Genomic DNA, 15394 nt, shown 5'->3' with positions numbered 1-15394 from the left:
TCTGAGAGGAAGTTCCCGGATCTGCTACCCGGATACTCACCTGCTTCCTCCTCCAACCCCTTACAATCAGCTCACAACATGTTTTCTGGTAAGCTGCCTAAAGCCATCCTTACTCGCATGCAATCTTGCTGACTGCCTAATTCTTTCTGACGCGTGAAGTGACGACTGCTCGCAGGTTCAAAGGTTGACCCTTTGGAGGCTATCCTCTAGAGTGCTAAAAGAAAAACGTCCGCTGCGAGTCCTGACGTGGCGTCTGCTTCCAAGAGGAGCGCGCTTGCTGCCTCTTTTCAGTCACCTCCTACTCACTCCAGTTCTGCTCGGACTGAACCTCTAGAGGTTAGCCCGTTGTCTCGTCATCCTCTTACTCCTCCTGCCAGCCCTCGTGCTTCTACCAGCGGTGGCATCATCGCCCACTTCCCGGATGGCTTTGGAAACGTTGACAAGATGCCATACTGGCCTGAGATTGACTAGCTACTCTTCCCCTCCCTGGTGGATGCCTTCTCGGAGTTTGGGCCCAAGGAGATGGCTGAAAACAATGTGCATAATGCTTTCATGGTAAGTGTCCTCCTTCTTCCGCCTATTCCAAGTCGCTTATCTTCAACTCTTGCTAATTTCGACTTTCCTTGCCCCTAGGCCTTCTAGTCTGCTCTCTACAACAGGAAGATGATCAATATAGTGCAGACCACTATCCGTGCTACTAGCGCTAAGAACCGGGAGCTGACTGGGTCCATCGCTGATCTGGAAAGGCAGCGTGCTGATTTGAGGGGACGGGTGGCTGAGCTGAAGGCAGATCTAGCTGGCACAAAGAAGAAGCTGAAGGAGGGAGCTGATCATCTAGCTCGCACCCAGGAGGTCTGCAGCACATTCTCTGACTCCTTGAAGCGTTCTGAGGAAAGGATTAGTTAACTGATCACCCTGGCCACAAATATCGTTGCCTATGCTACCTGGCGGGGAAAGATCAGCGGGATGCATGCTGCCCTTGAGGAGCCTCCAACTCTGCAAGCTATTGAAGAACAAGAGAAGCAGTTGGAGACCCTGTACCCGGTTCGGCCTGATCTGAGTGTCCTGATGCCCGAAGTCGGCGAAGTGAACTCTCCTGCACTGACTAAGAAAGCTGCTACTGAGGACGCGGGGTTGTCCCAGGAGGTCGCCGTAGTTGATGGAGCTCAGGAGGCTGCGGTAGTTGAGGGCGTGCAAGCTGGTCCCGTACCTGAAACAGATGAACAATAGGAGGAGGCAGAAGAGATGCCAGATGTGGAGGTCATTAATGTGACCGAAAATTAAGAAGTTTTTTTTTTAATCAGTGAACTCTTGGTTGGTAGTCTGACCCTTCGTTGGCAGACTTGAAATATTTTTAGACATCTTATCTGGTGGCTCACCGTGGTGGCGATTAAACTTTGGGGCCGCACTTTTGGCCGAATTTTGGAATGCCCCTTGCCCTAGTTTGGCAAGTTTAATTACATCTTGTGTGTTTGGTTTTAATTTTTTTTAGCTCAGGTAGTTGTCGTATCAGCCTACTGGCTGATTTAGGCGAGTCATGTTATCCTGAGGAGGCTGACTCAGACTCAGCTAGCTGCCGTGTCAGTCCACTGACTGATTTAGGCATGTGCCGCATTGTAGGGAGGGGTGGCCGTGTCAACCTTAGAGGCTGATTTAAACCAATCGTGTCAACCTGAAAAGGCTGATTTAGACTCAGCTAGCTGTCGTGTCAGTCTGATGACTGATTTTGGCGTATGCCGCAATTTTGACTACCTAATCTTGTTCATGACGCAAGGTGTGTTCATCATATTTTAGAGCCAACAGGGGCGTAATTTAGGCAAGTTTATCGTCATTCTAGGACCAATGGGACGTTGCAGGATTCTGGTAGCTCAGACATCCCTGCGTTCCATATATGTGTGCATGCATGTTGGGGCCCTGATTAATTGCTATTAGTACGAGCTACGCCCAAGGGGTGGTATTAGGGGTAGCTGGGTAAGCTTTTCAGCTATCAGCCAGGCTCCCTTTCGTATGTTCCATAGTCCGCCTGGTGAGGGTGCTCCTAGTGGAGAAATTAGGTTAGGCATGTTGGAGTGCCATGTGCCTTGTCACCCCGCGTTGGCAGTTGACAGTCCTGCTAGATACACTTTCAACGTACCATAGGCATTAAGATTCAGAGTGACGTACCTAGAGAAGCTTGAAAAAAGAAAAATCTATCAGGGTGATGTGAAGTACCTGACGCCATCTCATGGGGTACCAGAGCAATTGTGGTCCCAGGAAGCTTTCAGACCACACCACTCCCATAGTAGTTTAAAAATTGAAAGGGACAAAGGTATCAGAAAAGGACATAAAATTGGTAGTATGCCTACTACCGGACGTTTTCTTTTTATTTTAAAATAATTTGGCTTTTCATAGTACATTACTCAGTAGGCTAAAATCTACTTATTATTAAAAGTAATATCTCTTCAGGTGAAGTATGTTCCATGGGCGTTGTATGATTTGACCGTCCATAGTCATCAGTCTGTATGCACCATGGCCAACAACTCCTTCTACCTGGTATGGTCCTTCCCATTTGTAGGCGAATTTGCCTGCCTTTCGATTTTTAGTGTTTTGAAATACTTCACGGAAAACCAGGTCTCCTACCTCCAGGAGCCTGACTTTCACATTCTTGTTGTAACTCCTGGCAATTGACTGCTTGTAGGCAGCTAGACGTATCTTTATACTTGCTCGCAGCTCGTCTATTGTGTCCAGGCTCCTGACCATCTCTGCTTTGTTCAGTTCCCCTTTCATACATCCATACCTGTGCGTGGGAACTAGAACTTCTGATAGAATGACTGCTTCCGCACCAAACACCAGGCTGAAGAGTGTTTGGCATGTTGTTATCTTTGGCGTCGTTCTGTCTGACCATAACACTAGTGGCAATTCATCTGCCCACTTTCCTCTTAACTCTTATAACCTCCTTCTTAGATTATCAATGATAATTTTGTTGTTGGAGTCAGCTTGCCCGTTAGACTTTGGAGTCCTGGGTGCTGATTTTTTCAAGGTGATGTTCCATCTGGCACAGTATTCCTCAGCAATGTTGGAGATGAATTGTGAGCCATTGTCACATATGATTTCTTATGGGATGCCAAACCTGGAGATGGTATTTCATTTTATGAAAGAGATGACCTGTTTGTCTTTTACATCTGTGAATGCTTCTGCTTCTATCCATTTGGAGAAGTAATCTGTCATTGCCAGCATCCATATTCTGTTCCCTGTGGCTCTAGATAGAGGGCCCACTATGTCCATTCCCCATGTCATGAATGGCCAGGGAGAAATGATAGGGTGTAAGGGATCTACTGGCTGGTGTATCATTGGTGCTGAACGCTAGCAGGCGTCACACTTACGGGCATACTCTGCTGCATCTGCTCTCATCGTGGGCTAGAAGTAACCTTGTCTGAGAGCTTTGTTTGACAGACTCCTGCCCCCTGCATGGTTTCCACATTCACCACTGTGGAGAGCATGTAACACAGTCTGTGCATCCTGCTTATCCAGGCATCGTAAGTAGGGACCTGCCACTGATTTCCTGAAAAGTATATCATCAATTAGTATAAATCTGGAGGCTTTCATTTTGAAACTTTTTATCTCCTTTCTGTCGTCTGGCAGCTTGTTATGACGCATCCAGTCTAGGTAAGGCGTCCACCAGTCCCAGTCATCTGCCTGTGTAGCTGGCTGATCAGGCGGCTGATCAGTTGGCTGGGAGTTTGCCCTGGATTCCGTGGTTGCCTGAACTCCCAGCTTATCCTGTTGATCCTCCAATTCTCCTCTGTCTATTTCTTCTGCCTTCTAGATAGAAGGTTCCAGCATGTGTGCGATGGGGATGTTGGACAGCTCTGTTGGTTTGAATGTTTCTCCCAAAGTTGCTAAGGCATCCGCCTCTACGTTCTGATCTCTGGGAATCTGCTTGAGCTTGCAAGTTTTGAATTTCTGTTTTAGCTCTTTTGCTACCTTTAAATATGCGACCATTTTTGAGTCTCTGGTTATAAACTCGTCATTCACGTGGTTAACTATTAGCAAAGAGTCGCTAGATATATGTAGGTGCCTGATTCCCAACTCCAAAGCTAGCTATATTCCTAGTATCAAAGCCTCGTATTCTATTTCGTTATTAGTTGCCTTGAATTCACACCTTACTGCCTGTGCTATCAGATCCCAATGTGGTGATCATAGGATTAACCCTACACCTGCCCCCCTCTGATTGGAGGCTCCGTTGATCTGCATCTGCCAAACCTCTGTCTCCCTGCCCCCTTTCTAGGGTCAAGATTTCCTCGTCTGCCAGATTTTGGATGGCTGGGCTAAAGTCCGAAACAAAGTCTGCCCGTGCTTGTGATTTGATTGTTGTCCTGGGGTCATATTGGATATCATACCCACTAAGGTGTACAGACCATTTTAGCATTCTGCCTGACAGCTCAGGTTTTCTCATGACGGATTTCAGCAGGTATTTGGTCACGACATGTATGGTGTGGGACTCAAAATAGGAGCGTGCCTTATAAGATGCCACTACCATAGCTAGCACTAACTTTTCAAGAGATGTGTACCTGGTCTCTGCCGGCAGCAGAGATTTGCTTACGTAATAGATTGGATTTTGTTTCTTATCATGCTCTCTGACTAGAACGGCGCTCACCGCTACCTCGGTGACAGCTAGGTAGAGGAACAGTGGTTCTCCTGGCTCCGGTTTTGACAGCAACGGTGGGTTGCTAAGTTAATGTTTCAGCTCCCCGAATGCTTGCTCGTGGTCTGCAGTCCACTCAAACTTCTGGCTCTTTCTTAGTATGTCGTAGAATAGCCTGCACTTATCCGAGGACCTTGAGATGAATCTGCTTAAAGCTGCTACTTTGCCAGCTAGTCTCTGAACGTCCTTTGGTTTTTCAGGTGACTCCAATTGCAACACAGCCTTGATTTGCTCAATGCTAGCTTCTATACCCCTCTAGGTTACAATATAGCTTAAGAATTTACCATAGGATACTCCAAAGGTGCACTTAGATGTATTTAGCTTCATCTTGTACTCCCTCAGGGTGTTGAATGTCTCTGCCAGGTGACGCATGTGATCTGTAGCTTTTTCTGATTTCACCACCATATCATCAATATATATACCTCCATAGTTTTTCCTACATGCTCTTTAAACATGCGGTTGACCAGTCTCTGATATGCGGAACCTGCATTCTTTAAGCCGAATGGCATGACATTGTAACAATATATCCCTCTCTCAGACATGAACGCTGTCTTTTCTTGATCTGCAGGATCCATTTTGATTTAATTGTAACCACTCCATGCGTCCAGGAATGTCAGCATTTCATGTCTTGCTGTTACATTCACCATTGCATCAATATGAGGTAGCGCGAAGGGATCTTTAGGTCATGCCTTATTGAGATAAGTGAAGTCCATGCATACTCTCCATTTTCCATTCTTCTTAGGCACCACCACCACGTTGGATAACCACTCTGGATACTTTACTTCTCTTTTCTTCTTTGCTGCCAGAAGGCTGTCTACCTCCTCATTAATCACCTTATTCCTCTCAGCTGCAAACTTTCTTCGCCTCTACTGGATGGGTTTACATTTTGGGTCCACACTGAGTTTATGTGTTTTGATGGATGGGTCTATTCCTATCATGTCGTCATGTGACCACGCAAAGCAATCCATGTTAGCCTGTAGAAATTCGATTAGTTGCTGCCTCAGGTTTCCTATGCATCCAGCTCCAATTAGCACGGTCCTTTCTGGGTGCAGCTTGTCCAGGTTGATCTGATCGAGCTCCTCAGCTGGGGGCTCAATGTATTCGTCCTGGACAGGCTGCTTCTGTAATTGTTATGCTGGAGGGTTAGCGGTGCACTTTAGTTATTTCTTATATCAGTCTCTAGCTTCCTCCTGGCCTCCTCGTATTGTCTCTACCCCTCATGGAGTGGGGAATTTTATGTATTGCTGGTATGTTGAGGGGACTGTCTTCATCTGGTGCAGCCACGGTCTTCCCAGGATGATGTTGTAGGTAGAGGGTCCGTCTATGACTAGGTACCTGATCTGTCCCCCCCCCCCCCCCACATAGGTTGGGATAAATATCTCGCCTAGTGAGTTGGCTGTTTCCCCACTGAATCCTACCAACGGGATGGTTTTCCTCTGCAAATCTTTCTCACTAAACCCCATATTTTCTATGGTTTTCAGCATGATCAGGTTGACTGAGCTACCTGTGTCTACCAGGACCTTTCTGAATGTTCAGTTAGCCATTGACAAGGTGATAATAAGCGCATCATGATGTTCCCGTTTGTCACATATATCTCCTTCATCGAAGGCAACAACAGGTAGATCACTGTGAGAAATTCTGCAGGAATTTGCTGGCCTATCTCTCTTAGTCTCAGTGGTGTGCCTTTTAGCTGCTGAGTATGTCAACCCACTTATATCTGAGCCGCCTGTTATCACGTTTATTATCTTGGTGCATGTGGGTGGAGTTGCAGGCTTCGCGGAGCCTACCTTATACTGCTGCTTTCCCCCACGTGGTAATAGGTGGCTCAGTTCTCCTTGCTCATACAGACGCTTGATCTCCCTTCGTAGTGTGTAGCAGTCTTCAGTGTTATGCCCAATGTCACGATGGAACTCACACTTCTTCTTGCTATCTTTTCGCCATGCCTGTCCTTCTTCTGGTGGCTTGGCCACCTTACTCCATCTCCTATCTCCCTGAGTGCTTTCAGGATTCCTCCGATGCCCGTAGTGAATCCGTACTCTGCTAGAGTAGGGAGTTGCTGATTTTCTTTGATCCTGTTAATTGCCCTTCTATATGGCATGTATCTTTCATCCCTCTTACTAGTAGACTGCTTTCTTGCTGATTTCTCTACGGCTGAGGTGCTGGATACGCTTGGTGTATTAGGCAGGCTAGCTCTGACTAGGATGTCTTCCTTCAATCTGATTGCGGCAGCTGTCTTTTCTTATACCGCTTCAAAGCTATGACAAGTGTGCATAGTTAGCTGCTTGTACAGGTCTGAGTCATGGTGGAGGCCTCTCCTAAAAGCTTCTACTGCTGTTGAAACATCACACTCCCGAACTGCCACCTTCTCGTTGTTGAATTTGGTGTTGTATTCCCCAATGGTTTCTCCTGCTCCTTGGACTATTCGGTACAAGTCTCCTGCATGCTTTGGTGGCTTCCGGCTGCTTGCAAATTGCTGGGTGAATGCATTTACCAATTTAGTAAATGTGGAGATCGACCTATTGGGCAGGCTTACAAACCATCGAAGTGCAGGCCCCGTCAATGTGGATCCAAACCCCTTGCACATGCAAGCCTCCTTTATTTGTCCTACAGCTGTCACTGTCATCATCTTCTGCTTGTACTGGCTCATATGGTCAAAGGGATCTGTCGTGACATCAAAGAGAGGCATGTTTGGATTTGTGAATCCCTTTGGCATGGCTGTAACGGATATGGCGTCCCCAAATGGTGAGTCGGCATAACTGTCAGGTGCCGCCTTCTCAAGTGGAGGTGGCAATCCTGGGATCCTGCTTAGCATCTCCCTTAACTCCAAATATTGCTGGTTAGTTATGCTTCCTGAGTCTAGGGCTCGCCTATCAGCTACCTGCTGATTCAGTGCGCTGCATCCTGGTCCAAACTCTTGAAGGTTATGATGTGTCGTGGTAGCTAATGGGGTTGAAGTCACGAGTGTTCCCTGCTGCTAGTTCTCCTGCGGGCTGCCCGTGGACTCTATGCCAAGTGTCTGATTGGTTGCTATGAGATTACCCACAGGGAGGCTACCTGACCGTGCTTCCACATGGCTGGCTGGCTGCCAGCTATCTGCTGTGATGTATCCCAACCCTCGTGAGGTTATCCTTTCTTCTGATGATACCGCTGTTAGATCCAACCTTTTCACCAGCTCAGTCGGTATCTGTCGAAGCGGATTCCTGCTGCTTGATGCCACCTGCGTTAGATCTACTAATGGAGCCCTACCTTCACCCTCTTTGCTTGCTGATGTGACAGACTGGTGCTTCAAAATGTCTATCTTCACCCAGAGTTCCCTGTCTCTTTTCCTTGCTTCAGCTTCAGCTTTCCTCTGGTCTTCTCGTATATTTTCCATGGCCTTTTGAAGATTTTATACGCCAGTGAACAAGATTTGCATTGGGCTAGGTGGTGGGGTGAGGCCTGAGCTTGTTTTATTTTTGTCTGATCTGGCTTGGGCTGCGACAGCAGGGGTTTTGGGAGGTAAAGAAGTTTTTGCCATAGATGTAATTCTTAAGGTGTGCCAGGAGTCTGAGTTGACACTGTTGGTGCCGGGTTTTGAGTAGAGTTTGGTGGCAACGACGGTTGACTGCTCCCTGGCACGGCTTCTGACACTTGCTTATCCATCGCGTATTTGGATTATTAACGATTGACGACAACAATGCCCCACGGTGGGCGCCAAACTGTTTAGGTGATATTTACCAAGTTGATTGTATTAGGTCAATGCGGTCTTACTCGTTTGGATGCTTGATTGGTTATTTGTGTTTGATATTCAAATAAAGAAATAAAGTACGAAATAGAAATTGACACGTAAGATTTGGTGATGCGGAAAATCCAATATGAGAACAACCGCGGGAGGGACGGTACCCTGCCAAATATTGCACTAGCTTCGAATGAGAGGATGAGTACAATTGAGATGGAATGTAAATCTAGCTAGCACAATGTATTTCGTGTGTATGTGGGATCTTGAATGTCCTTCTTTGATTGCTTCCTTGGCTATTTATAGGGTAAGAACCCTAGATGTATCCTACTATGTTTATGGAAAGGAATATAACTTCCATAACAACTCTTTCCATAACGCGCCATCTCCCTCCATTCTCCCTGATCTCCCTGACTTCTCCCTGAACTCTTTCCAAAACGCGTGTGCTTCATTCCAGTGGGCTTTGCTTTTCTTCGAATGCTCCCTGGCCCATTTGCTCTTTAGCGGACCTTCCTCCACCTGTGGACTCCCCTTCTCTTATTCCTTCTTTAGGCCCATTTTCTTAATTACTTAACAAGTGGGCTTACCCCCATTAAGTCATTATGTAAATTTTGACCCAAACAGCTGCCAAAAAAAAAACGTTGCTCAAAACCACTAACATTAAAAAAAATCGGCATCGTACTTTTCTATACTGTCAAACATTCAAACCTTCATCACTTCTAACACAATTTTACTACCTACTCAAAGTCATACCCAAAAAGTCATATTTTTCATCCTTATCCGTTAAATATAAGAAAATAGCAACATCACTCTCCATCATCACCATTAATGAGGTCAAAATATTATTCCTTGATATCCCACTAACCCTCCCTAATTCTTCACGCAAGCCCGTTTTGAATTTTTTTTTACCTTCTAGCATCGTCGTTAACTGAGCTATTTGAGAATTGTTATTCTCTAACATGGTTCCCATGAGGTTTTCGAAACTCTTTTGCATATTTTGAATTTCTTTGTTCTTAGCACCTTCCCTAATTATTTTTAGCCGGTTGATTTGAAGTTTCATCTGCAGTTCTCTTACTAATTCCCAATCCTTCATTTGAAACTTGTACATCATTTTGTGCTTCAGCGTTACTTATCTCATTATTAGTCTCTTGATCAACTCGATCATGGGGCCTATTATTGTTAACACTAGTTGCCTTATCTTTTGAATAGATTTCTTCCATAACATCAAACACTAGACACGCCTTCTTGTACATACCTTTGACATCCATAAAAAATCATTTGCTTGTAGTTAAAAGTACAATTCGGACAAAAATGTACATGTTGAAGCCAATGAAATTGAAAGCTTCATTTTTTTTAGGAATAGCATACATATACAACCATTGCAATTCAAGGACAAAAGTGAAGCAATATCTTACACCATTCATCATATAGCTTGCGATCACCCGTTATCACCATCAAACCATCATCGTATCAAAACACACTCCCCTTACGTTTGATCTCTAAGAGTGCATTAAATCGTTTCTTGAGATAACCTAACCTTGAATCAGTATTAATTGCTTTAAGTCCAGCTTCAGGCATTTTGTCGGAAATTAACTTCTCCAAATGTACAAGATAACAAGATTTGAACCCACCATCAACTTTCCATTTCCCATCGAAATGCAAAGACAATAACAAATTTACCAACAACGTATCTTCTTCAATTATCCACCTTCTTAGACTAATTTTTTCATTAGTTGCTCCTTTTTCACTCATTGTGTAGGTTCTACGTATATACATTTTTCAAGAAGCATTAAAAAAATGTTAAAACAGTAGAATATAGATGAACAAAAACATAAATCTCTTGTATTTAATCACCAATAATGGATCATAATTATTCAAAAAGGTTACAAGCTATAATAATCGGCACAAAATCAGAAGCATTAAGCCATTAAGCAGTATAAACAACATGCCTAAAAGGTCTACGCAGTCGCCAACTATCAAAGCAATAATGGATCATAATTATTCAAAAAGGTTACAAGCTATAATAAACAGCTGAAAATCAGAAGCACTAAACCATAAAGCATATATTATAAGCATCATGCCAAAAAGGTATACGCAGTCATCAACTATCAAACATCTCACTAGCTAATTTATCTCGTCATTTGACCCAAGTTCTAGAGGTATTAATAATGTTGATATAGTATTGAGAATTCTCCATAAATTGTCTACCAAATTTGATATCTAAGAAAGGTTCCATCGGATCAAAACTCATTTTCGATGAATGAGATTATGAAGAAGAGCATAAGCACTAATAATATCAGTGAATGTATCAGTTGAATCATGAAACAGTCGAAGCAAATGCCCTCATGGCCGAATACAACACACAGCCAGCATGACCGTCGAGGTACATACATGACCTATTCTACGTCAAGTCAAGATAGAAACAATGACATGGATCGATATAAACATAGGCAATTGAAAACAAGGCAAACAATCATCCAATTCAAACAATTGTTTCACAAACAAACGACTTATGAACAAGGCAAATAGATGGACTAAATTTCGAACCAAAACATCCTAGGGAGGCGTTCCACACATCACTATAAACATCACAAATCAATACGGCAAACAAACATAACGATTAATGCATAGACATGTTAATAGTTTCAATTAAATCACAATCTTTTTTTTTTGGCAACAGTAAAGAAAGGGATTACAATCTCATGGCCCGAGATGCCAGGCCATGTGCTACAGCATTAAGGTTCCGTGAAATATACGAAAAACTTAAACAATGAAAATAAGCATAAACCCCTTAAGATCCTGCTGAATGCCTTTGACAACATGGTGCACTCCTGCCAAACCTGCAATCTGACATATTAGTGGTAAACAATCAGACACCACCTCTAGATGGAGGAAACCTTTCCCGACAGCCCACTGGATAACCTCAAAGATACCGAGAGCCTCCGCGTGCAAAGCTGATTCTGCTGTAATCTTCCTGCTCCCGTGAGCAAATCTGACCCCCGCATCATCGAAAGCCACCCACCCAATCCCGGCGGCCAAGTTTTTAGACCACCCTGCGTCAACCTTAACCCTGATTTGTCTACACGGATCCCTCCGACCAACCACATACACAGGAAACCCATCCTTGATAGACCTCATCTCGGTGCCATCCATTGAAGGCATCCCCTGACCTTTCACCTTATCACTGCGTTCCGTCTCCTTCATCATAGCTTGTATATACGTTTCCACATTGTTATCGACGGACTCCAGAAGGATACGCGGCATAACCCTACCCCCCTTGAATACCACATTGTTGCGGGCAGTCCAAAGACCCCATAACGTCGCCAGGAAGACAAGAACTCTCCTTTCCCCACCCTCCATCTTCTCCAAAAACCGGATCCAATTTACGATCCAATCACACAGCGGTACCATAGTCACCCCTTCAACCCGAATACCTAAGACCGTCCCCGCCCAAACCCTAGCAGACAAAGCACAATCCCTAAAAATGTGTTCCACCGTCTCACAATAAGGTTGATCCCCCAGACACATTTGACAAGTATGGTTTCCATCAATTGATCGCTTCTGGAACTCAAAACCCACTGGAAGAGTGTTTGTGATGATCTTCCAGATCAAAATTTTCCATAAATTCGGCCCAGGTAAGTTCCATAATCGGGATTTACAGAAACCCCTCCCTGTCATCGTGATCCTAGATTTATCTTTTAACGTCCCCTTTTTTTCAAAAAAACTCCATGAAGGCCAGACCGTACCCACTTTTAACCGAGTAAACACCATTACTCGTAAGAGGCCAAAAAACTTCATCCTGCTTCCTCGACGCACATAACGTAGTTGCAATAATCCGCTCCGCATCCTGTGACTTAAACAGTGTACGCACTAACGGGGCATTCCAAGTAAAATCGCTATTCCATAACTCACGAACTTGAAGGCTCTCCAGAAAGAAAAAGCGAGAATCCAAAGAACGATCCCGTGGTTCGGGTGATTCCCCATTTACCCACTTCGCATTCCACACATTGAGCTCGATTCCAAGCCCTGTTTCCAACCAATATTCTCCATGATCACTCCAGGACCATATGTAATACTTTTAACCCCCAAGAGCAACCAAAACCCGCTTAGGGCGGGTTCCATCAACAAAAATATTAGTGCCAAAGATTTTCCGCCGGAAAATCCTGCTGAAGTAAGAATCATCCCCTGAAACCAATCTCCACCCGTTCTTGGCAAGCAGCGCCTTATTAAGACACCCCACATTCCTTATGCCCAATCCCCCCGAACTCTTAGGAAGACTGAGGAAATTCTTACTGCACCAATGTAGTTTCTTCCCTAATTTGCACCCAGCCCACCAAAATTGTGCCAACAAAGTATTGAGCTTTGATGACACACTTACCGGAATTTTGAAAACCGATAGAAAGTAATTAGAAAGGTTTGAAAGGACTGAAGAAATTAGGGTTAACCTACCAAAGAAAGATAAGAAAATTCCGTTCCATGAAGAGATACGTTTAGAGACATAATCAAGAAGGGAATCAAAGATCCCCTTCTTTGACTCTTTAAATTCTGCAGGGATTCCCAAATACTTTCCAATACCCTTTGTTGCTTGTACACAAAGTACCCTCATAGTCTCTTGAGCCTTTGCTAGAGTCGTACTTGGACTAAAGAGAATGCCAGATTTGTCCAAATTCAATTTTTGCCCAGACGCATCACAATAATCATCCAAAATCCTTTTTAGGGTAAAAGCCGCTCGCCCGCTATCTTGGAATCATGCCAATCATACAAAAATTAGACCAAAACAAAGCCTGGAAAACAGTGCCATATCACATATACACACGACATCAACATAATTATAGCAAACCGTCACAAACATGCAATTTTACGCTATTCTAATTAATCATATCATAATTAACCAAATTAAACATGTGAATCATAATTAAATTAAACTATACAAACATGCATAATCTAAATTAAACAAATTAACATCACATTCATAAGTATTTTCGAGTGATTCATGCTAACATGTGAATTAAGATTAAACAAATTCATTATTTAATCAAATTAAACATAAATTGACAGTTAACTTTACAAACATGACAAAGACATAAACTTTAATTGTTAAACATGCTAATAAACATACAAACTTGCTCATAACCGTAGATCTAGAACATTAACATCATATTTATGATAGATCTAAGTATACATAAACAAATATAGCATGATGAACGATAATCAATGAATACGAAGCAAAATAGAAACTAAATCAACTAATTCCTATCAGAAATTGATCCACAACAAACAAAAGGCCATCCATCGGCTATCATCTCCATACATAATCCCAACCTCCTCCATAATTATCTACAAAAGCATAATTATCGTATAAATAGCATACTTATTACGATAAATACAATATTAATTCGATAACTAAACGACGATAGAATAATTTTATAAAAAAAAAGAGAAGAAGAAGGGTATTAACACCATCAACTAACATGTATCACAAGATGATGCTCTGAGAACGTCGAGATGTAAGCTTTTGGGTACGTCTTCGACGGTTTTCAAATCAACAAACTCTAACAACTTTAAAACCCAGTTAAATAAAAACGATTTCACGCGAAAACAGGGGCACACACGAGCAGTTTCAAATTAGCACTACGACTTAATTTCTTAACAATTTTCAATTCAAAGTTTTGGAATCCTTGAACATCAAAGTTTCTATTTTTGGCAAAGATGGGGACGAAAGCGCTTTTAAAAAACAATTAAAAACACAGCACAAAAGAGCAGGTCAGAGAGCGGGTAAGGGATAAATAGAGAGCAAATTAACGCTCTAAACTTTGTCTAAACCTTTGTACGAATGCAAAAACTTAAAAAGGGCACTCCCTAGTTTATTTGTGTCAAATTTCGTGAATTGTGATGGAGGTTTGGGGTGGTTTCGAGGGTGTTTTTCGAAGAACAGAAACAGGCTCTGGTTTTTTGGGTTTCGGTTTGCCGAAGGTTGAAGATGAATGATTGCTGTGTTTTTGTGTGTAAGATGGAGGTGAGCATTAGGTTCTTCTGGAGGAAGATGGTGGGAGCTTATATAGGCAAAGGGCTTTAGAGTTTACTTGCTTAGAGAATTAGAAAGCAATATACTCGGTTTTTGGTAAATATTTCCTCTATACTTTCTTGCTCGATTTCTCTGTTATTTCCTACTGACAACGGCAAGATATGGAAGGTATGAAATATATAGAGATGGCTTGAAGGAAGGGTTGTCATTGGAGGTGCTTGGAGCTCAAGAAAAGAGCTCCAATTAGCCACGAAAAACAGAGTATGGGGGAAGGGGCTAGAGTTGTGTTTGTGATTGGCCCGTGGGCTTTGAGTTAGTGGTTAGGCTAGGTTAGCTTGGGTCTAGGTTAGGCTAGAATGAGCTGGTCAAGGTTAGGTTGTGGTTTGGGGTGGCATGGTGATGGCTAAGCATGGGTTTGGTACTTCGAAAACAGAGCAAATGAGTTGGTGTTGGGCGGATTTGAGCGTGAATCTTGAATGGGCTTAGGGAGGTGTTTTGGCTGGGTTAAGGGGATTCAAACACTAAGCTATGACCTCCGTAGTACCCTTTGGGAGTGGTCGATGCTAGTCTAAGATTAAGTGATACGTGCATTTTATATAGTCTTTTTAAGCCTCTTTATGCACGTATTTCTATGCTATTTTCGTAGTTTATGCTACGAAATGCCCCGAATAGTCTGCTTTGGTTTGCTTTGCTTTATCTGCAGGAATGGACCTGAAAGTAATGGAATCAAGCCTTTTATTGTCTGTTTAGCATGCACTTGGAGGATGAGTAGATTTGGAGCGGAAACACCGTTGTTATGGGATGCGTGAAGTCATTTCAGGAGCTAAATAACCAAGTCAAGGCTGAAACTAACGATGCAAGTGGCTGGCTGAGTCAGATATCACTCGATCGGAAGCTTTTGTGGTCGATCGAGCATCTTTGAAGAGAATAAGACCTCGATCGAGTATTACATTTACTCGATCAAAATGTT

The 15394-nt window shown here is 43.3% G+C and overlaps 1 protein-coding gene across 1 annotated transcript; it reads right to left on the bottom strand.

Moving 5' to 3' along the window:
* Nucleotides 1-11162: 11162 nt before the first annotated feature.
* Nucleotides 11163-12077, bottom strand: LOC141630375 (uncharacterized). The gene has a single exon (XM_074443207.1). The coding sequence runs from the start codon at nucleotides 12075-12077 to the stop codon at nucleotides 11163-11165; it is 915 nt and encodes a 304-aa protein (XP_074299308.1).
* Between the last annotated feature and the right edge of the window lie 3317 nt (nucleotides 12078-15394).

Source organism: Silene latifolia, chromosome Y (genome assembly GCF_048544455.1).
Source record: "Silene latifolia isolate original U9 population chromosome Y, ASM4854445v1, whole genome shotgun sequence".
Classification (NCBI taxonomy): Eukaryota; Viridiplantae; Streptophyta; class Magnoliopsida; order Caryophyllales; family Caryophyllaceae; genus Silene; species Silene latifolia.
This window is presented reverse-complemented; position numbering and strand designations above follow the sequence as displayed.

Bases quoted from the DNA above. Each gene is read 5' to 3' on its own strand.
- LOC141630375 (XM_074443207.1), bottom strand. From the start codon at position 12,077: ATGACAGGGAGGGGTTTCTGTAAATCCCGATTATGGAACTTACCTGGG.